General features: G+C 37.2%; 1 protein-coding gene across 2 annotated transcripts in view; it reads right to left on the reverse strand.

The window, feature by feature from the left end:
• The window catches only part of MTA3 (metastasis associated 1 family member 3), a 142,234-nt gene that overhangs the window by 19,340 nt on the left and 96,244 nt on the right, over window positions 1-26,650 (reverse strand). For both annotated transcript variants that reach the window (XM_074863600.1, XM_074863601.1), the window contains exons 16-18: window positions 21,954-22,100; window positions 10,135-10,166; window positions 2,570-2,724 (exon numbers count right to left, since the gene is read on the reverse strand). In XM_074863600.1, the coding sequence (XP_074719701.1) occupies window positions 2,570-2,724; window positions 10,135-10,166; window positions 21,954-22,100 (334 nt within the window). The remainder of the gene's footprint in view (window positions 1-2,569; window positions 2,725-10,134; window positions 10,167-21,953; window positions 22,101-26,650) is intronic.

Raw genomic sequence — 26,650 nt, forward strand, 5'->3', positions numbered from 1 at the left:
GTAATTATACTGGAAAATATTTTTCTTTTTCTGTCATTCACATGTGTCTGTCTTGCATGTATTTTTAATGAACAAATACACATGATAAAACAGACCGGATCCTGATGCAGCACAAAACAAGTGCCCTAAAGAGCGAGCTGTTACCTTGACTCAAATGGGGTGATTATTTCTGAGCTGAGTGTTCAGAACATATTTAAACACCTAATGGCTGCAAACTGACAACTGACCTTTTTTTTCATTCTATGGCAGGACTGGATAAATTGTGTGCTGCTTTTTCACAAACGTCTCCTCCCTGGATATCTCTTCCCATTCCCATTACATTGCATTCAACCCTGTCAGGGCTGTGCTCAGCTATGTGAATTTCTATCACAGGACAGGCTGACTGTCAGGGGCTAGTGTCTATTCCCTCTTTCCCCTCCTTCCCTTAAAGAGTGGAGCATTTAATTGTCATCTTGGGCATCAGTGCATTCCTAGCAGCAGAACCAGGCAGTGCTTTCCACTTCGAGCTGTAAAGGCTGGAGGCAAGTGAGAGCCAAGAGGAGAACAAGCTACACCATCTCTTCTAAATAATCTTGGAGTAAAGGTGGAAGGAATCAAAGCATCAAAGGAAAAAGTTAGAAAGGAGAAAGTACACCTGAGGTAGGGGAGGAATCAATAGGGATGGGATGGGGACAGGGAAAAAATAAAAAAAGGAAAAAAAAAGGAAAAGCCCTGTGAGAGAGAAGGAACAGGTCTCATGTGAAATGGAGTTTCAAAGGATAAAAAGTTGCTGTCTCCCATTAGTTATAGTTTTGAAGGTTAGTGTGTGTGAGGCACTAATACTCCTTGTGTGTTGCTATCACAGAAGGAAGGTGCATGCACATGTACTGGCATCGAACCTACGGGGTTAGCGCTTGTCAGACTGGGAATGGCTGTACAGGGAGCTCAGTCCACGCTGCCCCTTGAGCGTTCCCTGCTGTGCTTCCTCAGCACTGGCCAGAGTGATGCTGCGCGACACTTTCAGGCACCTCCTTGTTTGAGGGAGTATCAGTGAGGTCTAACTGCCCTGTGTTCCCCATACCAGGAGATTGCAAATGTTACTCTTCAAAGTTTTAATGGTTTGGAGAAGAGCAGCTGACACAGAGCCCTGTGGACTAAGGCCCTTGTTTACCCACCACTGTGGGTGCGGAGGGGGAGACAGTGCAAGTTCTGCCTTATTGCCTGGCCTGGGTACAGTCTCCACAGCCATGGGAGTGGAGATGGGGATTTCGCAGGAAGGGAACAGGCAGGGCTATCATGGATGAGGGATTTGTAAAGGCAGGATTCATCTCAGCATACTTCAATCACCTAGAATTGAAACATCTAGTGTAGGCCAGTTGTCTGGGCTAACTCTGAAATCAGTGGGGAGAGGAAAACATTGTCAGTGTAGGACTTATCCTTTGACAGGCACTTCTCTACAGTAATTGAGAAAAAATTTTCAAAATTCTAAAAACTCAAAAGGTTACCAGTCTCACTTTGAGGGTACATGCTACTAAACTTTGCATCCAACAACTCAAAATAGTGAATGCTATCAATCTGGGCTAGATATCAAAAGGCTAAGAGCTCATCATCCTCCTACCACTCTCTCTGAATTGTCGCATTCCTCATACAAAAGAAAAATGAAGTGCCATATTTAATTAATCTTGAAATAACCACCAAATTGTCACATACTAGTATTTTGACTTCCCTAGCTAAATCTACTAAATATGCACATTTTCCTTGGTTAGCTCTATATTTACATAAGTTCTTTCTCTTCCTCATTTTATTTTTCACGTTTTTGCTCAACTCCCAGCTTTTCTAGGCTTGAGAAATAATCACAGAAGTGAGAAGCAGTCTGATGTTACTTGCCATAATAATCCCCTTGCTTAAGCAATATTTTAAAGGCTTTTAAATTACAGGCCCGGCAACCACAGCTTACAAAAATAGACAGTAACTTCTTGTCTTAGTCTGAATTAACTCAGGGAATGGCCAGATCTTAACAGGAGAAGAAAAGAACAGAGGAGCCTCCAGAAAACTAGTGACTCTTCTGTGATATCGAGCTCTATTGGGAAAAGCAAAAGCTCATCAGATTTTACCAACTAATTTGTAAATAAAAGACTGAAAACTACGATCACCTTAGCTGCTTTTAAAGGAAATAAATTTCTAGCCTGGAAAAGATGCTATCTGCTGTATATTTCTCTATTGTGTGCTGTATATTTTTCAAGTTCTGAAAATTAATTTAGAGTATAACCTACATTGTGGATGCATTTACATTGTACTGAATGATCAGAGGAGCCTTAAACTTCATTGTATATGAAATACAACTAGTAACAATTAAAAAGTTCTAATCTGTGCCACAGAGAAGTAGCCCTGACCGAGTAAGTCGTCTTAGTGAAATACTGATAATATTAGTATGCAAGAGATGCAAAATTGGGTGTATGTTTTGATGTAATATTGCTCTTCACTGTAATGCAACCTCAAACAATAATGTCAAAAACTGTTATTCAAATAGTGGATCAACAACATGGATGCAGTGAAGCCTCGTTCCCTGCTTAGATTTCATTTCTCTTACCTGGTCTCTTCTGTAGCTATAAAGAAACCATCATCTGAAGCATCAAGCCAATTTTGCCTCTGTCTCTTGATCACTGGAATGGTGCTTGTCTTAATGGCACTTGCAGTGGCTTGCAAGGCCTTACCATTAGTCATATGAACATGGGGAGCAGCATGCTGAAATCATAATAAAAGGGAAAGGTATTTGCCTGAGAATAACCATAATTCTGTTAACTAGTCCTGCTGTAAAGGGCAGCCTACACACAGCACCCTTCTCAAAAACCAGCTAGTTTTCCTCAACCAGTACCTGGGGGTCAGATAACGCCCTGTACGCATTGACATATTTTATCCACAGGTCTTAAAGCTCTTTAAAAATTAAATTAACTACTGCTAATGCCATTTTATACAAAGAGAAACTGAGGCATGAATCAGTGCCACAAACTAAGCAGTTCCACAACAGAAACCCCTTGATTTTAGGAGAGAATTCACATTTTCTGAGCAAAAACCCAGCATCCCAACCAATGAGATATGAGACTTGTTTTTTCATCCAAGTATAGCATTAATCTGATTTTAAAATATCCATACTTCTCACTTCATCAGTCCTTACTCTGCCTGTCTGTCTTTTTAAATAATAGTCACTAAATAAGACAAGTGGTTTGGTCCTGCTGCTAACCTAAATGGAAGCAGGATAAGAAAGGTTTGTATCACCTTGCTGTGCCATGGTTCTTAGGTTTACTCACCAGTCATTATATATTAGAACTGACTGCAATATGTACACATTCATTTTAATACAGGTAACATCAAACATAAAACAATGCATTAGTTTTCCACTAAACCTTTACCTGGAATAATTGGGCAACAAGAGCAATTATTCAGATCTAATGAGAGAAGCTGACTTCTGATATATGAAAAGGAGAGAGTGAAAATAATGTTTTCTATATCGTCTATAGGCAACATTCTGGAAGAATATCCCATGACAAATATATTAATCTTGGAAATTAAAATCTTATTTCCCACATAATTGATTATCAGCAGGACTAACTAATAACACTACTTAACTAAAACAGATATGATAGAAGGCATTATACAAAGAAGAAAGTTTGATTACTTTATCTCACATGGATTCAACATCATGTTTTCTCAGGAAGAAGCACTATTTTCTTAGTGAAACAGCACCAGTATTCCACATTACTGATAGCATTTTTGTAATATCCCTAAAATGTGCACAGTGCTGCACATTCATGGGAGCATCCTCTAATTAGGGGACCATTTCCTGAGTAAGGAAAGGGCTGGTAGTATCCACAAAGACTAGCAGAACAGAACGTAAAACTGATCTCTTAAATCATGTCATAAGAACATAATAACCAAAAATAATAAACAAGGGCCTCATTTCTTCTACACAATTCTCACATTCATATTCAATGCATTATGTTCACATTATGTCACCACTTTCAATACACCTCAATCCACAGCATTTGCTCCCTCCAGCATGACAAGCTTTATGCCTTTGATGAAAAATTCCAGCGTTCATCATTTTTGTGCAAATAATTGAACAATATCCTCTATGATTCCTTAGATCTGATGTAACAACACCAAATAACAACAGAAAGAGCAACAAGACATCAAATTTGAGTGAGTCACATATATCTCTTTCTTAGAGCTAAAATATTTGCCTTTGTGTTAGAGACAAACAAGGTTTATGGTGAATTTAGTTGCTGTTGCTCATAGGGCTGCAGGTCTATCTTTGTAGTCCCCCTAAATATTTGCCTAAGTTTTTCATTCAGTGTCTGAATTCAGTCTAGACTGCAGTTTGGTTTTCACATATTTTTCTGTATTGCCTTTGGTGGGAGGAAGAACTAAAGGACATGCTACTAGAAGTAATTCAGCTATTAATTAAAATAAATTCAGGATAAAATACATAGCTTGAATGAAATTAGAAATTCATAAAGGTATTTAACTGAAGATCTCTTAGTGTACAAAGTGGATAGTTCTCAAAAAGTGAGTAAGAATTCATGCATGGAAAACATGCATGAAACATGGAAAATACTGTCATACATCAGACTTCACACTAATTATTTTATCTGGCAATTGCCAGTGCTATACGTCACAGAGGAACATTCAAGGGCTCAAATGGCAATTTCTTGCTGTGCTTCTCCAGTCAGAAAAGGTTTTAAGTTATCAAATACAATGGTTTATATCTTTTCACAGGCTCCTTTCTAATACACCACTGAACGTTTCGTTTACTCAAGACAATACATAAAGGCAAAAAATGTTCAGAAAACATACAAGGTACAAAAAAGTGTATTTCCTATGGCATAAATTCTGAAGAATGGTTAAGCCTGATGGAAAGATACGTGTTTTTTCACAATACTTTTTCCCCTGGGAGATACAGATATCATTACTAGTTCTGAACTTCTGTTTTGTCTACTTTTATTAGACCCTAACTCTTATTCCAGGCAAGAGATAACATTAGAGAAAATGGTGCAAGGGTTACAATATAATCTCATTTCTGTTGCATCATATTGGTTAGAATTGTCTCTTTTATTTCCCTTCTCTCCTGGTCCTTTCAAGCTATTTGAAGAAATTAATTACATTTCACTTAAGGACAAGAGAAAGTAAGATAATTGTTCTCCAGTCTGTGCTAGGGACCACATTATCTTTACTTTCTAGTTAATCAAAACAATTGAAGTTCTTGAGTAGGAAATCAGTTAATTAGTTCCTCTCAAAAATATATATTTACCACTGTGTATAACAATGAGTATTCAATGCCTCTGTCATACTAATATCAACACCAAGAGCAAAATGAACTTTCATACAAAGTACTTGTTAAATGCTTTTTTAAAAATTATCATTATGATTTAAAATTTTCCCCTTCCATCACACAGTTAGGCTAGAAAGTTTATGAAAGCCTCAGGAATACTACCTGTACTACCACAGAAGCACTATTCATTCAAAAACTCTGCATGCAGAAAGCTCCAATAATTTCATCATAACACTGCCATGTGCAATTAGCAGCTGGCATTTTGATTTCGACTGCAAACATCACTAATAAGCTATGCTGTGGTTTTGCAACAAAACCACTGGTATTAAGAGTCCACATACCAGTGGCAGATCACAGAGCAGCACCTAAGCAGCAGGAGCTTTACCCAGAGTTTGCCAATGGCATGTTGGACAAATTCTCCTCCGTGCTGAGTGACTCCTTTCTCCCAAGTTTTTCCTCATTACAATCTGGGTACATTCACTGAGTTCTCTTGTACCTCTAGGACAAAATTGTTCCATGCCCAAAAGACATCATGAGAAAACCAAAGCACTTGAAAGAAAAACCTCGCAAGGCTGAGGGAGCTCTGGTTCAGGCAATGTTACATCCAATAAAGAACACAAATATTTAAGTCAGCACAGAGTTATCTCTGTGAAGAGCTTCACCTCCCAAACAGGAGGCCTTCATGCTGCAGACTGAAGACATCCTCAGAGACCTCTGAGACCAAAGACAATCTTTTCAAGGTCTTCAACAAGGAGGAGTTTATGGAAAGACTGTTTATTAAAATGTCTTCACAGCTTCACCTGTCCCCTGCTGAAACATTTCTCTAGGGCCACCGTTCTCAGGTACTTCTCTCACAGACAGGCGCACAGCTCAGTTTTTGAGAGCTGCTTGCAAATGCTGCTTATCAAAACTTACCTGGCAGGGTCACGGATTTTTCCATTTGCATACACAAACATCCATTTCCCCGGGCAACTGAAACACCTCCAATGTTCAATGAGCGAAACAGTCCCTTTCATGAAGAAGCTACCTACGTAAGAATGTGTTTTGCTCTGTCAAATCTGCAAGCAGCAGCACAGAGTTACTAATTCAATCAGTTGCTTAACTGTAAATCCAGGTCTTTCAATACAGGGTGCACTAGGCATAAGGCTTTGCTGTGCCTGGGAAAGAGAGGAATTAGTTGTTGAGCATCACTATACACGTGCTATGTGCTGTAGTGGCAGCTACCAGTCCAACAGTTTGGATATTATTCCAAAGACACCTACAAAGATACTCCACAAGCACCTTATATTAAAGTGGCAACTTCATATAGCATCTTTATTATGGAGAGTAAATCTTCTATCCTCACTAGCTCCCAGAGGAATTTCAAGCACAAGGACATTAAGAGGCACACTGGAAAGTCAAGAGAGGAATCTTGTACAAATTCAGAAACAGGACTCAGATACTAAATCACAGTTGAGGTTCCTGTCTACACATTTCCTAACTTGTACTGGCATAAAAGTGGCTGAGCATTTATTCAATGAGAGCCACTGAGGATTCTGAAAAGACATCCAGCTTTGAGATAAATACATAACATCGACAGGCACTATAAGTGTAAAATCTAATGATGAATGTTTATGCTGTGTCTGAAAGAATGTTTAATTAGATTATCATATATTCCTAAGTGGACTTGAATTTATGATCTCTTATGTTTTTCCCCATCCTTTCAAAAAGGATAAAATTCGCAATGCCTTAAATTAGCATTTTTAAAATTTCTGTCACATCTTTAAATGAAAAAAATCAAATCAAGCAGAGCAAAAGAAGCTCACTACCTGGAGGAAAAAAAAAAAAAATCACTAGAAGAAATGAGGCATGCTCAGATGATTGGTAATAATCTATATTAATTGGTTAATATATCTTGCATTGATCGAATTATACAGGATATTGTGGAAAACAAGTGTAAATTATGTTAAGTTTAAATCAGGTATTGATTCTGTTTTGCCACACCTGAAGTGTTCTTATTTGCAAAGGCAAATAAGCATCAAGGTTTCAGGGCTGGTTTAGTTTACTTATTCATAGAGATTTGACATGAATACAAAAATTACAAAACACAGGCTCCACACAGCATGGAGTTGCAAATGTTGATACTAGCATACAGGCACTCATCCATTTTGGGTTTAGAATTTCATTTAAGAAACCCAAAGGCTATTAAAAAAGCAAAGATTTTCAAACAACAGATCACATACGAGAAATTAACCCAAAAGTCAACACAAGTATTACTTTTGAAACTCCTGATTTTCTATCAAACCTTTCACAAGACACCTAGAATAGATGTAATGATGAAAGTCCAAGTCAATGATTTTTCTGTGCAGGAGGTTAAAAAAAAAAAAAAAAAAGATGACAGTTGACTTTCCAAAGCATGTGAGCTATAATACTACAATGTTTATAGTTTTCATGGAAATTACATAAAAGCTATATAGCCTCTGAAAAAAACATGTCTTTAAAAGCAGCATTTTGAAGTTAATATTTATTTATATAAATCAGTAAATTAGTAATGAAAGACTAATCTATCCACAGAATATGAGGAAATTTATTTTATAGTTAAAACATAGAATATCCCCTCCCTCCCCCTCCCCTCACACAGACCCTTAAAGAATTTTCTAGTTTCTTATATTTCTGAACAAGAATCTGAAACAAAAAATAGGGAGACATCATTGTATCTAAATACAGAAGAAGAATTCTTGTAATGTTCTCAGAAAAACTGCACTTTTACCTTAGCAAATTACATTCTGTTCCTCATTGGCTTTGATTTTAACGTAAATCTGAATCTTCAGAGACAAGATCAGATTTTAATGCCTTACGTTATTTCACTACCTATAAATGCAACTTAAAAAGAGTTCAAATACTTCGCCTTGGTAAGACAAAATCTTTTTTGCATCAAAGCATCTGAGGCTGTATATAGAGATTTGCTGCTATACCTGTCATATCCTGACTGACTAAAGATCATGCTTTAACTTTTTATCTGTTACAATATTAATCATAATCAGTCAGAAAAAGGGGACTTTATTTCAGAGTAATTATTTATTGCAGTAGTCATTCAAAAATGGATCTCAGATGTATTGCTTTACTATGTCTGTATTAAATAGATAATCTCATACTATTTCTAATGCAAGGAATAGTATATTTTCTGGCTTTACTGACATATTCTACCTACTCATTGGAGAGTATGAAATTTTCCATTATACATTCAGTTATGCTTTAATTGTAGAGAAGAGTGGACATATTGTTATAAACTTTTCACACTAAACAGAATACTTTAAATTGTCTTTTTAATTATTTAGGTGCAACGGACAATTACTGCACATTGACTGCAGAACAGTCTGAATGATCTCAGTTGTCAGCAGAGAGGTCTGGAGGGGTTCACGACATAGGAACCTCAATAACTCAAGTTATTTAAAAACCTTTCTCTTATCTCTTTAAAGTTTGGCCATGTTTTGGTGTGAGGACACATTTATATAGGCAAAACCCCCATTTCTTTGGGTCTGTTTTGATACATTAATGGAAAAGAGAGACTGACAAAATGTGCTACCTTCAGAGTAAAATTAATACAGAAAAAAAATAAAGGGAAATGAAAAGTGAAGTTTTCACCAGCTTCAGCATTAACCTCTAGCTCTTTTCCTGACACCAATGCAGGATTTGAAAGAAATTTTGAAAAAATTTTCAATTCCTTCTGAAATTTTATAGCAGAGGAATACAGTTAAATAATTCTAAGCATCTTATTTTGAAGTAGGTCTATTTAAACCAAATTCATGACAAAGAAGGATTATATCACATCCAGTAAAAACCATCACTTTTTCCAAACATATCTCTACTATTTTGAAATTTTGTGATCTGTAGTCCTTACATATTTATTATCCATTTGCACTGGACTATTAATGACTATTGATGATAAAGCTAGTGAACTAAATTTACCCATTGTTCCCTGCTGAATCAAGTATCTGTGTGGGAATTTACATGTCCCACAAATGCTATACATAGAGAAGAGGCACTAAATTTGAAGGGGCATCCTGAAAACTGTAGGAATGAAAACAAACAAGCTCACATCATGTTTTGTTGGGTTTTATTCTAAAATTTGAAAACCTGCTTCAAAAATTGGTATTTTTCCGAAAGTGGATAGTCCCCCCTAGAAACATCTTACAGGATAGGCATGAAACATTGCCAGTCAGGGAAAGGTTTTTTTAATGTGAAATTTTGTTCAGTCCTTACCTAAATTTTTAGGAGTTTGAAACAGAAAGAGACTAATGAAATTTCTCACCCTATAAAAACCCAAGATAGACACTAAATCCATAACATTTTTACACATGAAACTTTTAAATCTCATTGTTGAAGATGTATCTATCTGTTTAAACATTTCTCTGTTTCTGGAACCCAAACTGTCAAACTCAAGGTAAAGTCAGAAACCAGCTTCACAGGAATATGATGCCAGAAATTACTCAGCTATTGTTCTGAACTTTAAATGTGCTCTGACATGTGATACACATAGAATGGAAAAGATTTTTATCAACTTTGACATATCAAAAATCAATTAAACACGTAACACACAGAATTGTAACTGGATTTTTCACCTATTCAAACCGACAGCGCTGCTACTTAAATTATTCAACCTCACATTTTTTCCAAGATTTCCCATGAAATGTGGTAGCAGACAGACTCATTTTATCTCTACAGTGATAAAGGACTTTATAAAAAAACATGCCAATGGCTTAGGATACTATCATATCCCACTTTATTTTCAAAGAAAAAAACACATCTATAGATAGGTCGATACCTATAATCTCCTCTACACTTACCATTATTGTTCTTGTTGTATGGCTGGATGATTCTGGAAAACAAAAGAAGCACAGCATATTAGAGTATAATCTTTATCCATAAAAGCCCTGTTTTTTGATGCTCACCCTGAAGGCTAAGATGCTACTCTTCAGCTACAACGAACATATCAAAAATGCAGAGATTTGAAAGATTCCTCAGGAAATGAGCACAAGAAACATCACTGGTCCTGAAAATATACGGCACACTATAGATTGGTGTTAACTGCACTCATTCTCTTTGCTTAATTATCCTCTTCTGCAAGAAAATATAAAAATGGAACTAATTCATAATTCATGTTTCAAGAAGTGGTTTTTCTCATTTTACTTTTAACATATGGCATCATTTAACATGGAGGATTAGCTCTGCAGAAAAAAATACAAACAGTATCAGCATAATTCCATTACTATTCCATCATTTGAAAAAGCTTTATAAAACTAGACGATCCTTTTTCTGAGAATTTTGAGATGGATTCTCAGTTTGAAATTGACAAAGTATATTGAGAAGTGTAACATCCAGAAACCTTAATTATTCTCTCCTATATGATAAATCAGGAGTCAGTCAACTGAACTCACAATTATATTTATATAAAATTGCAGAGGAATCACTACTAGGCCAATGGCTAAGATAGATTTCACCCTGCAGTTTAAATTAAATAAGGTTTCCTTTTTTTCCCCCAAGGACAGAAATCTCACCCTCTTTGGCTTTAAAATGCTACATATTACAGTTGTGTTCTTTTTCGAAGCAGTATAAATTCTGTAACTAAACAATTAAAAAAAACTGCAAGAAAATTTGCCGCTGATCTATAAGATGGAAGACGATGATACTAGCAATCTCACAGACTTGCTCAAAAATTTGGGTAAGTCATCATATCAGCTATAGTACACAGAGTTCTTAAGGAAGAGACATTTATCAACATTACTCGCAGTTCTGGGTAAAATGTACACAATTCTGCATGAATTGAATCAGCAGAGTCTCAAATCAGCAAGTGAGATAAATGTACAATAATTACAATGGATTAGTTATTCTTGCCCTGGTTCCAAATTGCGATTCTTATGGGGATCTCAACTGGCATCACTTACATGAAGAATTCTCCAGGGGTTTTGTTATTGTTAAAAATAGTATTAAAGACATGAAAAGGACATGAAAAAGAACAACTGCACACCTCTTTCTGAAAAAATGGCAATTACACTCTCAAACTGGTGCTTCTCTTTCACTTTGAGAAGTCATCTTAACCAGTCTGAAGGTATAGTTCAATCACTGATAGAAACAAAGGCAAGCCAATTTTAAACATCTCAAACTATTTAGAAACTTCAGTCCTATATTCAGCAGTAATTCCTGTATCTAGTTTACATTTATATTTGTACAAACCTTCATCCTTAATCAAATCTGATTAAAAAAAAAAAATCAGCACAGGTATCAATAACTTCCCATTGATAAAGGTTCTGTAATGTGAAAACCTACCTAAAGCCACTGATATTTTAGTTGCGAGCTTCTCTCCCAGCCCCCTTTTCCTCTCTTTTTTCACACAAAAATTATCATATATAAAAATACATTTAGGTCACAGTCCTCCAGGCAAGTTTTAATTAAATACTGCGACAGTCTCCTGTTTCCTGATACCTGAATATATTTGGCACTGTTATAAAGTAAGAAAAGATCACAGTAGAGTGAAGAACTCTATAACCTATTCAATTTTTATCTTCACGGCAAAGTTATTTTTGTTTTTACAAGTTTGTTTATTTTTTCGACATCCCAGTGAAATAACATTTCAGGACCTGAACGTTCCTGGGAAAACCCAGCGACTGCATTCATGGAGGTATAACCACCTGAATAACTCTTGAGACTAGGACTCATTCTGTTTATAAACCCAACTACCCAGAAAAAAACCCACCAACCTATCTTCAGGAGCACAACTACATTTCCTAGGAATCCTCAACTTAAGCAGAATTAACAGGTTAAACAAAAAGGATGGGGCTTCTCTCTTGAAATACAGATAAGATACGTTATACAGCACTTCCAGTCACCCCCAAAAAGATCAAAGTGAACAAACAAAAATCCATACTCTTTATACCTAGATACTTAGTAATAAAATCTTCACTCTTCCTCAGAGGTGCTATGCTTTTGGCATAACTTTATATGCCAAATCTAAAAAAACTATCCTTAGCCATGATTGTCCCAAAATACTCACTCACCCTCTCAGTTCCACAGACAACTGAGAGAGAGAGAGAATATCTCCCTAAAGGGAACTGAGCTGAATGACCTGGAGGCTGTTAAACAGCGTATTAACTCCACCATATTACCATATTGATAACCTATCAATAAAACCAAGCAAAGAAGTGAAGAAAGATCTGTTATATTTGTGGAGTAATATCCCTGTGTTATATCATACAATAAAAATTCTCTGGTTTTTGCACATCTTTTCTTTGCTTTTACTGCTGTAGATACTGAAATGTCATCTAAGTTGCCAAACATCTTTTAGAAAGACCTGAGTATATCTATAAATAAAAAGCTACAGAAAGAACTGTTTAATAAGTAGACATAGTCAAAAGATTCTAGGATCTAGGACAGACTACTAATTAAGGTGCCGTTGTTATACAATTTAAACTCTTACATACTCTGATACCCAAATATTCAGATTTTAGAACTGAGGAGACACTGATTTCTTCCAGAAAATAATTACACCCAGATTTGGCAGGATTCTGACCAATGTTTATGCATGAACACACACCAGCCAATTCTGTGGAAAACTTTGCTTTTAATTAAGGCAACTAAGGAAGAAAGCCCTTGCTTTCAATTAAAAAGGCAGTCATGCAGCACTCAAAAAGGCACGTTTTACAAAAGGTCTGCACACCAGTGCAACCTCCAATGCAGCTTGAGGGCAACAGAGCTTATTTAAAAACCACAAATATGTCTTGGTGTTCAACAGAACAGAAAACAAAACTTTGGATTTTCAGTTTTATCTGTTAAGTTTTAGAATGCATTAGGGAATTCAAATAATCAGGGTTGAACTTCAGTGAAACTGGTACCACTAGACACTTGGTTTGTGAATGAGTTCTTATAGAAAATTATTTTGTGTAAGGCAATAATCTGTACTTGCGCTTCTTCAGTAGAAAGGGAACTCCAGGATACAGAATGATTCTCTCCTTAGGGCCGATGAAGTGCTAGTGAAGTGGATTACTCCACTTTAAACAGAAATAGTCAGACAATGTCATTTACAAGGGGTTCTGGTGATGTGATGTGAGTAAATGACAGTAAATGCAACTTCAATACTGACAAGACACTTAGAAGTTTACTGTTGTGGAGAAATTGATGCACCAATGGCAGAAACTGCTTAGGATGCTCCTATGCTCTTTCTACAACGTATTTATGTGAACTCAAATAGAGATGATAAGGTGTAAAAAGAAATTTCCTCACATTAGAAGTTGCTTCTCCAACCACACTGACCAATCAAGTGTTTCTCTCTGTTTACAGGCAGTAGGAGACTATAAAATTTCCCACTGTAAAACCATTTAAGGCTAAAACAGAAAAAGTTCACTGCTAAGGGATGGTGCCAGCTACAGAATTATTCCAAATTTACATATTATTCCCCAGCAACATTTTTTTTTTTCCCCCGCTTAAGAGCTCTTTGAGCCAGGACAGAAACCACATCCTTACTCACACTCCAGTCCTTTTCCAGGTGTTCATGTGTTAAGTGTCATTCTTTAGTTCTGCTGATAAGAAACTTAGTTATCTGATATTCATCTTTCTCTTTTATATTAATGGGGTCATCAGCAATACTAGTGGGTGAAAGGTGCCCTTTTTCTAAACCTTCCAGAATTAATATGCTTCAGGATAATGTCATTTAGACATGTGGAAAATAAAGGCAGACAGGCAATAGCAGAGGTGTTTAATCCTAGTAACACTCTCAGTTTATCATGGTGCATAAGACTATAATGAACCTTTTCACCCAGGAGGGACTATCTTATGAAATAAGCTGAGAAAGGAACACTTTCATTATTTCTTCTCCACTTGGGTTATGAATATTTTAAGTAATCAAACATCATTTTTTTTTCCTACCAGTTTGTAGCAACTGAACAAGTGACAGTAAGTGTTACTTCTAAACTATTATTAAAAAAAAAATTATATATATATATATCTATCTTACAAATCATACTAAGAATGAGTTTGACTTAATTTGAGGAAGACTCTTAGTCTCCCCAGACAGAAATTTGAAACACTGGAGAAATAATATACAGACAAGAAAAGCAAAAAGCACAAAAACATACAAAATTATCACAAAGCATTTTCCCCGGATGCAGAATCTTTCCAGTTACACTACCTAAGCACTTTCTGAAGGTGCCTTCCCTATTACATTATGTACTGAAATTGTTAAGAACTATTGCTCTGCAATCACATCTTACAAAAAATAATCAACTTACTTGACAGTAATAATACACAGAAGCACTTTAAGTATGAACTCCAGGTCTTGAGTCCAGAACACATAATTCACGAGGTAATACGCTGCTAATCCTGTTATCCAACAGACAGGATTCTCTTTCTGCAACTTTAATTCTTTAAAATAATACTAGGGGAAAGTAGCGATTCCAGGAATTAGGTTCTGGTTATCTGCATTGTGTTTTAAATGCTAACTTAATTGTAGTGTTGTTCTTACTATTTAAGAGCTGATTTATTCTGCCAATTAGAAAAGCAATTTCATGCCTACACATTACCTGTATATAAAAAACCCCACTGATTCAGCAGCAGAAATGGGGCAGTTCACCATGAAATGCCTTCTCCTCCACCTGTGATCCCACATAGCTTGCTCTTTCTAACCCCTGCTGTTATCACAGTTATCAGAAGCACGTGTTACACAGGTGAATAGAGAGATACAATGCTATAATCTTTTCATAAGCTTTCATTTTCTTGGTACAACAAAATGTAAGTGATATATGGCACACTCAAAGTGCTGCATCAAAGCATGAATGTGATTCTAGTTTTGTGCTTTTTGTGAATCAAATGTGGGCAAAGAAGCCTTATAAATCCAAAGAAACATTTTTGAAAGAAAGGAAATAAAAGAAAAAAAAAATCCCCTCTACAATTTCTAGTGTACTTGCATCCTTGGAAATAACTCGCATTTCACAAGATACAGTAAGCCTGAGAACTACTGTTGAATGGAAATTGTATTTTGACTTTGGCAAAACAAAAGCAATCGCTGTATGTATTTAAAAAACCCACAACACAGCGCTATGCTATGCTAACATTTAGAAGGAACAGTTCTTTCTCAGAGGAAATTCAAGGAAACATGGGTTTGCAGAAATGGTTTTGCTCCTCCCAAGTCCTCCTGTGACCAAGTTCATCACAGAGAAGTTACACTGCTTACCTTTACTCACTTAAAAAATAAGAGCAGTTTGAGCAGTCTTCGGACACAGAATGGAAGCCTGTTCTTTTATTTGCAATCAAAGAACCTCAAATACTTGGGAGGTAATTGTAACGTGAATTCAATATAGGCAAATGATGACCACGCATTTATCATTGCAAGACAATAAACCATTTTCTCAACTTTATGAAATTCGGGGGGGCGGGGGGGGGAGATATGTCCTATTTTTCAGGCAAAAATATTTTCCTCCTAGTTGATTATTTTTCATGTTAAGTCCCAATGTCATTTGCATCACTGGGGTTGGAGGAAGGAAGACCAAAGTGGGGAAAGAGGAATCATCAACTCATTGTAAGCAAACTGAAGGAAAAACATTGTTTTATAATACAAAAATTTAAACAGAAAAAAAAAGGCTTAAGACGTGCAAACAAGATGTAGTAGCTTAGTTCTACAAATGATTGACAATGTCAGCAATAATACCCTGGGGTAATTAAGGCCTGCGTCATTTTCCAGGTACATAATTTGGGCTCTGAAGGTTATCACTAGTTCATCATCTCCAGTATCAACATTTGTACCTCTGCAAAAACAAGTGAATATGCTGACCACAGAAATGCAAGCTTTAAGAGCATTTTAGTTTTCTATTAAATATTTAAAATTATTGCTTCCAGTTGGACAGTGAGAATAGACACAAATTGGCTACTCTTGGGCAAGTTGCAAAAAACAAAGGTAAAAAGGTTGTTCGGTTAATCTCTTGAGGGTCAGAGATGGCTTTAATGACTTTGTATAGAAAGGCACGACAAGGCTCTTACCATAAATCATTTCATATCTTGACATAAATAAACGCTCTGAGTAATATATGTTGGGAAATAACTAAGAGTCATAAACACCCTTTTCATAGTGTTCTGCTTCTCCAGTAAATGACAGTAACACAACATCATTTTTTCCAGAGAGATCTACTTTTCATGCTCACATTTCCATCAGTATCAGTGCACACATTTCAGTAAGAGATCTGTAGCCAAATATTTCAAAACATTTGCTGGCTATACCAAGGAACAAAGTTAGAATGCACATGCCCAAAGCAAATTTCAGAGGAAAAACTGACCATGGAACATAACTTTTGTTTCTCCCTTTTGGGAAGAGTGGGTATACACAATTCAACATCAGTCATACTCTGTGTTTCAGCATGGAAGAAATGGCAAAAGTGGATTCACATAGTAGCTTGTGTATCACATCTCATTTCTTCTTCTTTCAGTTGGAAATCACTGGTATGTAAAATGAGGTTTATAAAAATTTAGGTAGGTTTATAGTTTATTAATATGTAAGACAAAATTTAAGGGTTTATTTTTTAAAGTAATGGAGTGCCAGATGTTTTCTGGTATGCGTTTAATCCTGATAGCCTGCCACCACAGTAGAACATCTCCATCTCTACCAAAAAATAGTATTGTGATAACAATGATCAGACACCTTTGAGAAAAAACAACTCTCTCTCTTGAGAAATTACATCCTACAGTGAAAACTCCTTCCCTCTAATGTACCTTCACATAGGGTTATGTGAAGTTAATTATGATGAAGTACATATTAGGATTGTTTTATCTGTCTCAAGAAAATTTAGGGCAGGAAAGGCTCCAGTCTCCCTGCTTGCCCGTTAGGCTGCTTATATTTTCATGTGTTTGTCAAAAGAGAGTCTCAAATTCCCCATGGAAAAATAGGAGTGAAATATAAGCCTTTCTTCTTTGCATATCTCCTCAACAGCCAATATTATTAGTCATAAGTAGAGAGAGAGGATTGACCAAAATAGCATCTAAGAGAGAAGGTAAATTTTTTTGAGGACTTTCTTCCTTTGCCAATTGCTCATGTCACTTTCTCATCTTGCTGTGCCAGAGATGTGTGGGTTCCAAGGAAAACAGACCCAAAAATTGCTGTCTCATTCTTAGATATAGCTGCATACTTCAGTATATTGAAGAAATCTGACTGTTGAAAGAATCCTCTTGAAGGCATCAGCATATCTCAGCCTGAAATACAGCATTAAAGGTCTGGGCAGGGGAAGAGAGAAAGAGGATCAGGGCTGTTGATTAAAGTCTCTTCAGCTATGAACAATGGGTTCTCTTCTTTCTGCCCACGAGTCATCAAAATGGTATCAACAGGCACAGACTGATTTCCATACCTCATTAGTGACGTTAATATCTTGGACATCCTGTGGATATTCTGGTTCTGATGTATGTAAAAGTAAGGAAATGCCTGCCAGCTGACAGAGATTATACCCATGTAAAATACCTCTACCTGATCTTTCCAAATATTATAAAGAAAATTATCATTACTCACCCTGCCAAAACAATAGCCTGACATGAAACTTGACTGCTTGGATGTACTGTTGCTCACAGTTAAGCAGCTTGTGGGTGAAAGTAATTGCTCGGAATAATTTCAGACACTGTAATTTAAAGATCAGATTCAAAATATCTACAAAGCACTTTACAGTCACACCTAAATCTTCCCATCATCAACTCCAGTCATAAAATTGGATACACGTAACTTCCTGCAACGTTGTGATTTTCTGAAGATGGAATTTTCCCATTTGAAAGAGACTGTCTTCACCACTGAGAACCACTTAAACATCTTGTGTTGACTTTATTTTCAGCAGCAGTGGAAATACTGCATCTCAGAGTAGTTAAAAGCACCAGCATGCATATTACATGAAAACTCCCCAAAGTACTGTGATTTATTTCCAGAACGGAAAAAAGCATTCTGGCATTTTTCATTCCATCGTACAGAATGCGAGATTTGCTTTGTTTGAAAATAAAAGGAAAAACACTTTTCTAAGACCATCCAGAAAAATTCTCCCACCTAGAATAAAGGACACAAACAACTAAAAGACCTTCTATCTAGCTAGTTACAACACACAGTGCTTAAGCAGTGCAATTTTACTTATGTCTATGCCTTATACATGGGTCCATGCACACAACTACAACTACATCTCTCAGCCATCAGTGACTGACACTCAGATCAGCTAATAGCAAGATACCAGGGCACAAGCCTCATCATTTATGAAGAGACATATGAGCTCCCTCATCACTCTTAATAAAGAGCGAGCAATAATAATCAGAAATGACAGACTCCTCACCCCTATCAGTTGCACCAAACTCTTGCTGAAGGTGTATCCACAGAAAAATGCAAGGAAAACTTGTGATGCATTGGCCAAAATCAAGACTCAAGCCAACATAAGACTTCTCTAAGATATGCTAATCGTGTTCTTGTTTATTACACCTAAAATCATTAAACCAAATATTAATGATGTTTCTCACAATCTTTCCCCACTCCCCCATACAGGCATAAAGAAGTGCCATTTCCATATTACACTGTTCTGAGCCAATAATTATTATCTTGTTAATAACAAATTCTGTTAAAATATGGCACTCAATTCACCTAGGCAGTACGACTGACTTTAAATATGCCAATCTAAATACATATTTGCAGAAGCCTAAGTGACATTTACTTGAATGCTGTAAATTATTGTATATCTTAAGTAAACATATTTATATGGCTTCTTTACAACAAATTTCTAATGCTGTTGGAAAAAAGCAAACCCAAACATGTGGACGTTTTTATGTCAATAACATTAACATTATGAAAATAGCAAGAGATAAGACTTAATATAAGCCCACTGTGCTCCTTTTTGTTTGCTCATTTCATCAAAGCATGCATTGAAAGACAGAATATATCAACAGCTCCATAGCAGGCTTTCTGGATACTGTTAATTGACACAATGCATAAACTTTGCAACTATCAATAGTATTTTGGAACCAAAAAAAGCTTTTTAGTATATTTATAGTAACACTAAAACTCTGTAAGTTGGCAAAACCTGTCATTGTACAAATGGTACATCGTGGTGGTGCAATTATACAGAAACCACCATTTCCCAAGTTGATCTGGTCACTGATTTCTTGCTGTGTAGCTAGATAGTTTTTGCTAAAAGCTAGATAAATTACAGCCAAAAAAATGTATTTTATATTTACCAATAACCAGAGGGGAAGTCAAATGGTAAATATTGAAGGTAATAATTTTTAAATCAAAAGGAACAGAGGACCTGTGCAGTTAAGTATCATTACTACTGGTTTGTTGCTTTTTCTTTGCATGCTTTTAATTAAAGAGAGGGGCTAGTTTAAGAACCAAAATAGCCATTTTAAATACTAAAATAGCCATTTTTACACTGAGAAAACATAGAATTCAGTTATTTAGGATATATGCTTTCCAGTAAGCTATGTTTTCACGGGAAATAGATAAGCAGAAATGGTTATCACCTAAAGCAATGACTTGCAGTTCTTAATACTAATTTTTGAAACTACATGTTATTTTGTGCAGATTGCCTTAACGCAGTTAGCTGTTTGATACAAACTCATCAAGTGGCTAATGACTGGTTTTATACATTCTTTGCTTTGAAGAGAATATCTGTACTAAATAGAAGAAAAATTTTAAAGACTTCCAAGCATGCCTCCTTATGGGGACATAAGGAGGGACATAATCATAATAATGTTTACCTTGAACTTATTGCTACAGCCTTCTCTGCAGTAGAAATGTAACATCACCTTTACTTCCAGGTTAAAGTCATTCACCACTCAAAGCTCACATGGAGAGTCCTGTCTAATGGTCAGCATTGGTGGAGGGGGAAAGGAGCCTTCGTCCACATTCCCATGCAGCAACTACCAGACCATCCCTGCAGAACTTCACACCCAAAGACTGTAGTAGAAATACAGAATTTATGGCTATGCCTATTAATGTCATCCTCTTTTCTTCCAAGTACAAGTCACATGGTTGCCATCTTGGTCCACTGAATAGCTTGTGTTGCCATGCACACTATTTGCCTGCTGTGTAATGGCTGTGTGCACACTGAGCAGAGGTCCAAGAGATCCTCTCTTCTGTGTATACTAAATAAGCACAGTTTGTCAAAGTACATAGTGATTTCTATCTAGGTATTATTAAATGTACAGTAGGTATTTTTACTGCAAGATACAAATAGCATTGGCAGCAACAGAAAAACATGATCATTATGGGAAGATGATGGATAATGGATCAAGTTTTTCTTCCTGTATTTGAAATAGTGTTTCTATTAGCTTGTCTAAAAGGCAAGTCCCTCTCAGTTTTACCTCAAGCTATTCTGTGAAGCATGAAAACAGACAGTCACCTCTTTTGTGCAGATCTTGTCCTGAAAAGCATATTTCAGAGCCTAACTTCTTTCAGATTTCTAATCTCAACAACTTTATTCAATTACAGAACAGATAAGCTAATGGCTTACAGAAGTTATATCTCACAAAAAGACAGTTCAGGAATGCATGCATTTCTTTCCAGTGCCAACAAATTATATCCTGCTGGATTCTCCTCTTATCTGGACATGAGGTGAAACTGTTCACAGTTCCAGTTGAAAATCTTTCTTTTTCGTAACGATTTAAAAAAAAAAAAAATCAGAAATACACAGTCACTTTTCAGAATAAAAAATAATTTGGGAAGTTAGTCTTATCCACAGATTTCCATCACTTTTTTGCACAGCTTCCTATCTGCTCTCCATATGAACCACATGGTAGTGAAGCGGCTGGATACACCAGGCTTAAACATCATCTCTCTTACAGAAGCCTAAGTGACATTTACTTGAATGCTGTAAATTATTGTATATCTTAAGTAAACATATTTATATGGCTTCTTTACACAAATTTCTAATGCTGTTGGAAAAAAGCGAACCCAAACAAATTATATCCTGCTGCACAGTGTCCTGCTACACAGTGTGCTGCATGGTGTACAGGAAAAGCCTCTCCTGTACCTCTGTGATACTCCTTTTGCTTCCTCGTCTGCAAGCGGTATAAATGCAGAGACAGTCACTTTCTAAGGAGCTCCTACCTTCCACCAGTCCTTACTGCCAGGACTACTTCTTGTTTTAAATGACTCTGTGACGCCCGTCTTGTGCTGCAAGATGCCAGAGCTATCTTCCCTCTGTTACAAATCACACTGTTGAGAATCCAGACTAAGCCGTGTTTAGAATTCACATATGAGCAAAGAGATTGGCTGCAAACTAGCAAGCCCAGTACATATCAAGTAATTTCAGAGTAATTAAAAAGGTCTTGCATATCTGCAAAATATTTCTTCAAATAAAAATGCAATAAGCCAAAATAAAATGTGTTGCATCTCTGCCTTCACCAAACTTGTTTTATTATTTTCTGGTCCTTTTATATCAAGATTAGTAAGAAAAAAGGTAAAAGCAGTTTTTGTAAGAGATGGCATTAATATATCCACGTTCAATGGATAAGCACCACCACTCATTGCATTAAGAATCTATGCTATAAACACACTATCCATATCTTACATTTCGGTTGGTCTGCACCCCCTTATTTAATGTATTCTCAGGTTGGCAGAAAGTTTTGCAATTTAGAGCATTAAAAGATATTCCTTTTATATTCCTTCACATACCATCAAGACCATTATGATGGCTGTAGTTTCTTTTTCCCAAAATACTTAATGAAGAGTGATTGGAGGGTGCAAGCAGCCGTTTTGCACTTGGACTTTGAAGGCTTGGTGTTGACCTGATTACATTGGGTTTCACTGCTGGATGAATCTCTGTTTGAGATAAAAGAGAGAGAGAGAAAAATTATACATACTTTTATACATACTAAAAATAGTCTATTCAACATACTAAATTTACATTTAAATTTCTAGTGAAAGGAAAGGAAATTTCTTCTGCATGAGTGTTTACAGGACCTTGCATAACAATTCAAACACAAGTCTTCATACCCACAGTTCCTGCAAGTAAGAAAAATCTATTTCACTTTAGATTGTCCAAGTTCAATACTACGGTGTAGATGCATAAGGATTTCAGAGGTTGAACTGATAATACAAATCAATCTGAAACAGGTCTGTGTTTATTTTTCCGACCCTTTTGAGGTTTGTATTGGAGCTACACTCCTACAGAATTTTTAGCAAGCAAATAAAAGCATTTTACTACAGTGAAATCACCTCAATACCTCAAGCTATTCAATATTTTCTGTCACAATAACAAGCTTTAAGGGACTTTCCCAAACACAAGTCACCAGGTGCAAGAGTCAGGGGGTCAGCCACAGCAGGGCTCTGAAGGTAAAACTACCTCAAAACCACATGAGAAACACAAAAATTGTTAAGACTGCACTGGGTTCCCAGGTACTGCCAGACTTTCATACAGAGTCACTACTGGGGAGCTTTGAACATCCCAGAGTATCCAATACGGTTCATGGAGCAGGATTATTTTGGAGAAGGAGGATGAAAGGTGGTAAGGGGCAGTGAAATGCATCTGGGCAGCACACTTCAGGGTGGCAGCTGCTGTGTTTGCAAAAAGCTGATACAGCTATATGGAAATTTCTCAGTTATCTGCCAGATAAAAGTGGCAAAAGGAAGCCTCAGTAGAGTCCGCTTATCCTGCACCAGAAATTTGCTGAAGCAATTAACTTATTCCCACCACACATTTGGGTTCAGAATGCCAGCACTGTGTACGTCCTCGGACAGACCCAAACTTGTGAGGGAAACCAGACTGCCAGAGGGCAGGTCCCCATCCCTCTGACACAGCCACAGGGCACCCGCTGCTGGCACTGCGCAGGTTGTGAGGTGCTGGCAGCCTGATTACAGCCAGCCACCCGAATTCCCCACGGAGCAGGAGAGACCTCTGGGCTGAGAATGCGAGGGCAGAGGGGCTGGGAGACAGGTCAGGAGGGTCAGATGCCTAAGGGGAGCAAGATCAGAAGACAAAAATTAAGTACTTTCTCATTTGTAGCCCACGTTTGCACCTCCTGAATAGTGTTTCTTTCTGCTTTTCTGTTTATAAAATAAAGCACAGAAGCTGGGAATATGAAAAACCTAAAGTGAGGCCAGGCATCCAAGGAGGAGGCCCTCCAGCCTCTGCTGCTCACAGCTATCACGCAGGAGAAACAGAAACCATTGCACACAGTCAAAGTCCACTGCGATAGCAGGTTTTTCCTCTTTCAGAAATTCCAAGGAAGTCTGATATCCAAGTGCTTGCCTGCCTGGCCTCACGCTCTCGCTCCCACAGCAAGCCTTCACACACAGCCTGCAGGCACTCACTCCACCCACCCGGGGCTGCAGGGGAGGCTGGGGGTGCGCTGCGAGAAATCGTGATAACCTTTAAAAGGCAGATACATAAAGATGGGACAGCCAAACAGTTTCATCAGTATCCAAACAGGTGGAAAGGAGTGAGTTGGCCAGGCTTACTGGGAAGAGCATGCCAGGAGGAGACAACGTCAATAATTTTCACATTTGAAATGACTTTGCTTAAATGCTAACCACTGGTTTGGTTAGTGCTTGCAATCATACTCTTAAAGCATTGAACCCCCTCATCCAAGATGCTTCAAGAGGGTCAGATAAGAAAGAGTAGAGTCGAGTCATGCACAGGCAGGTGTTAGAATAGCACAGAGCTAGGGTACAAGTAATTGCTCAGGGCAGTTCTGCAGATTTGGGAATGTGTGTAAAGGCCAGTTTGATGTCACTGATTTTCTCACCACTTAAGATGAGAGCTTTTTACTGCCATTCACTGCAGTATTCATCTGCTTTTCATATAAAAGAGTTTAGGAACACCACGCAGCCAGCAAATTTCATGGCATGTCCCATTTTTCATACTATAGAGAAAAAATGTCTGTTTTGCTTTTTTACTAAAATGGGAGCAGAAGCATGCTTAATGTTATGAACACTACTGATGGCTAAAGCAAAACTTTAAACTGAAATAGAAAGGTTTGTGCTGTTTGCTGAAGATGATTGGAATTTGGATTCTAAAATGCTTGTATGGCAATCTTTCCCAATTTTCTGAAAGAAATGGTTAATTTTCAGGTCTAACACCACTAAATTATTACCTTTTTTGTCAAAGAGCTCCAGCAGCAACCACAATAATCCGAGCAGCTGCATCAACATACGAGAACGCATAAACTCCTTCTGTCTGCAGCGGATAGGAGATGTAATTTTGTATTTTTGGGGTGAGTGAACAGTTGAAGAAGGAAGCATTTCCTTTCTTCGACTTTTCTTCAGTTTGGAGGTCACTAATCCTCCATTAGTTTACCGCAAAGGCTGTCCTTTCTTTTTCTGCAGTAGAGGAAGGTAGCAAGACCAAGCTCTCCCTTTAAGTTCTAGAAACAAACTTAATTAAACAGCCAGGACCACTCCCCAGTGGATTAAGCCCTTCATGTGGGATCTTTTCACTTTACACTCACTCATGCTCTACGTATAGAATTGCTTCAATATTTGCATGCTTTAGATCAGCACTTTCTACCTAGCTGCTTCATCACACCTGAGAGGGGTAAGGAGACATTTCAGGGGTTTTGCCTAAATTGTATTATGGAATAACAGTAATTAGGGATTTTTTAATTCCTGCTGCTCTTATCCTTGTTCTATTGCTTAGTACTTCACTGAAAATCTCCTCACCACCTGTACCATCTGTTAACTCAGAGAATTAACTATAACATCCAAACCACCCAAACAATAACCAGTTGGTTAGATTCAAACTGTACAATCATTTCTGAAATAAAAATAAAACAGGAGTAAGAAACAATACTTGAACGACATAGTAGGAACCCTCTCTTTAAGATCAGGTTGCAGCCTCAAACAAGTAAATAGCAATAATAGCTCTAAAAACTTCTCTCATTTCCACTAATATCACTAGGGTAAAAGAAAAAGGAAAAATCCAAAGCAAAGAAAGAAAAGTTGAATGGTCCTACTGAGTTGCTTAAATAACTATCCTGGCTTCCAGAGGTGCTTAAGCAGCTGCACCTCTCTCTCATTGCATCTCAACACGCATCCCAGCTGGAAATGTTAGCCTGGTTTCCTCCTAACTGGGAGGTAATAGAGGACATTTAATTAGCCAAGGGGTTCACCTCAGGGGGTTTGTTTAGTAAGCACAGTGATGACTGAAGAGATTACAGGGGATTAGCCCCAGTTCTCTAGAGGACAGGGCCTACTTTTAATGCTTAACCTACCTCAACTGTGGAACTGGCAGCCAAGAAGCAGAACAGCAATAAAGGGAACCGATGACCCAGGATGTGCAGGGCACTGAAATCCTCTCTGCCTTACCAGTCAGGCTGAGAATAGTAGTGCCCTGAGACACACCCAGTTACCTGTATGCCAATAAATGTCTGTGGGAATGGCATGGATGGAATTTTAAAAAGAAAACAAACACCTCCTGGATAAGCTATGATGTGATATTTAGTACTAAATTTTATGAGAAAAATAATGCAAGCATTCATATTCACTGGAACATGCAAAAATCCCAAATAAACAAACAAACAAAAAACCAAACTAAAAAAACCCTACCAAGCTAAATGGCAAACAAAAAGCTATTTTCTAGCCATCCTTACACAGTTAATACAGATTCATGTATTTAATACACTCGGTACACTTCATATCCCTGTAACACATATTGTTTGCCTTCAACTGCAGTGAGATACTTTCACTTCCCATAGAATCAAATGCTAAGTAGACTCTACAGATACCTGGTATATTTTAGCACTGTTAACTTTCTACAAAACCTTCACCTAAGTACACATAATGCTGTCTGACACTGTTTGTCCATTTACTCCCATTAAACATACAGACTTATGCTCCCAGAGGTATCAAGACAATCTCTCACCGACTAAATAACATGGCACTAAAAACATGCAGTATCTTCTGAGATTACTACACACACTGCCATTTCTTCTTTCGACTACATAGACGGGTCAGCCAGGAGAACCATCTCCTGTCTGACTGTCCCCTCTTACAACCACAGCTCCACCAAGACAATCTAAGCAGTCCTTTCCTCATCCATGCTAATGACAACATACGTTACACATGCAGCTGGGATGCCTGTAGGAAATGATCACTGGCTTTTCTCTTAAACTCCAGGGCAGAAGGAATCAAAATTCAGTGAGAGTGGGCAATAATTCTTCATTATCCAGTTTTCTGAAGTTTGGATTTTGTTAAAATTGATATTGTGGAAGAACAATTATAACTATATTAATATCTATTTTCTATTTCATTAAGTTAAGAGACTGTTATTGTTTACTTTGTTCTACCATAAAAAATCTCCCGTTAATTGAAATTTTGAGCAAAACATCTAGACTGAGCTCTACCCTCAGCTTCACTTCTGTAGAATGGGATTA

The sequence above is a fragment of the Strix uralensis genome, chromosome 3, assembly GCF_047716275.1.
Source record: "Strix uralensis isolate ZFMK-TIS-50842 chromosome 3, bStrUra1, whole genome shotgun sequence".
In the NCBI taxonomy this organism is placed as follows: Eukaryota; Metazoa; Chordata; class Aves; order Strigiformes; family Strigidae; genus Strix; species Strix uralensis.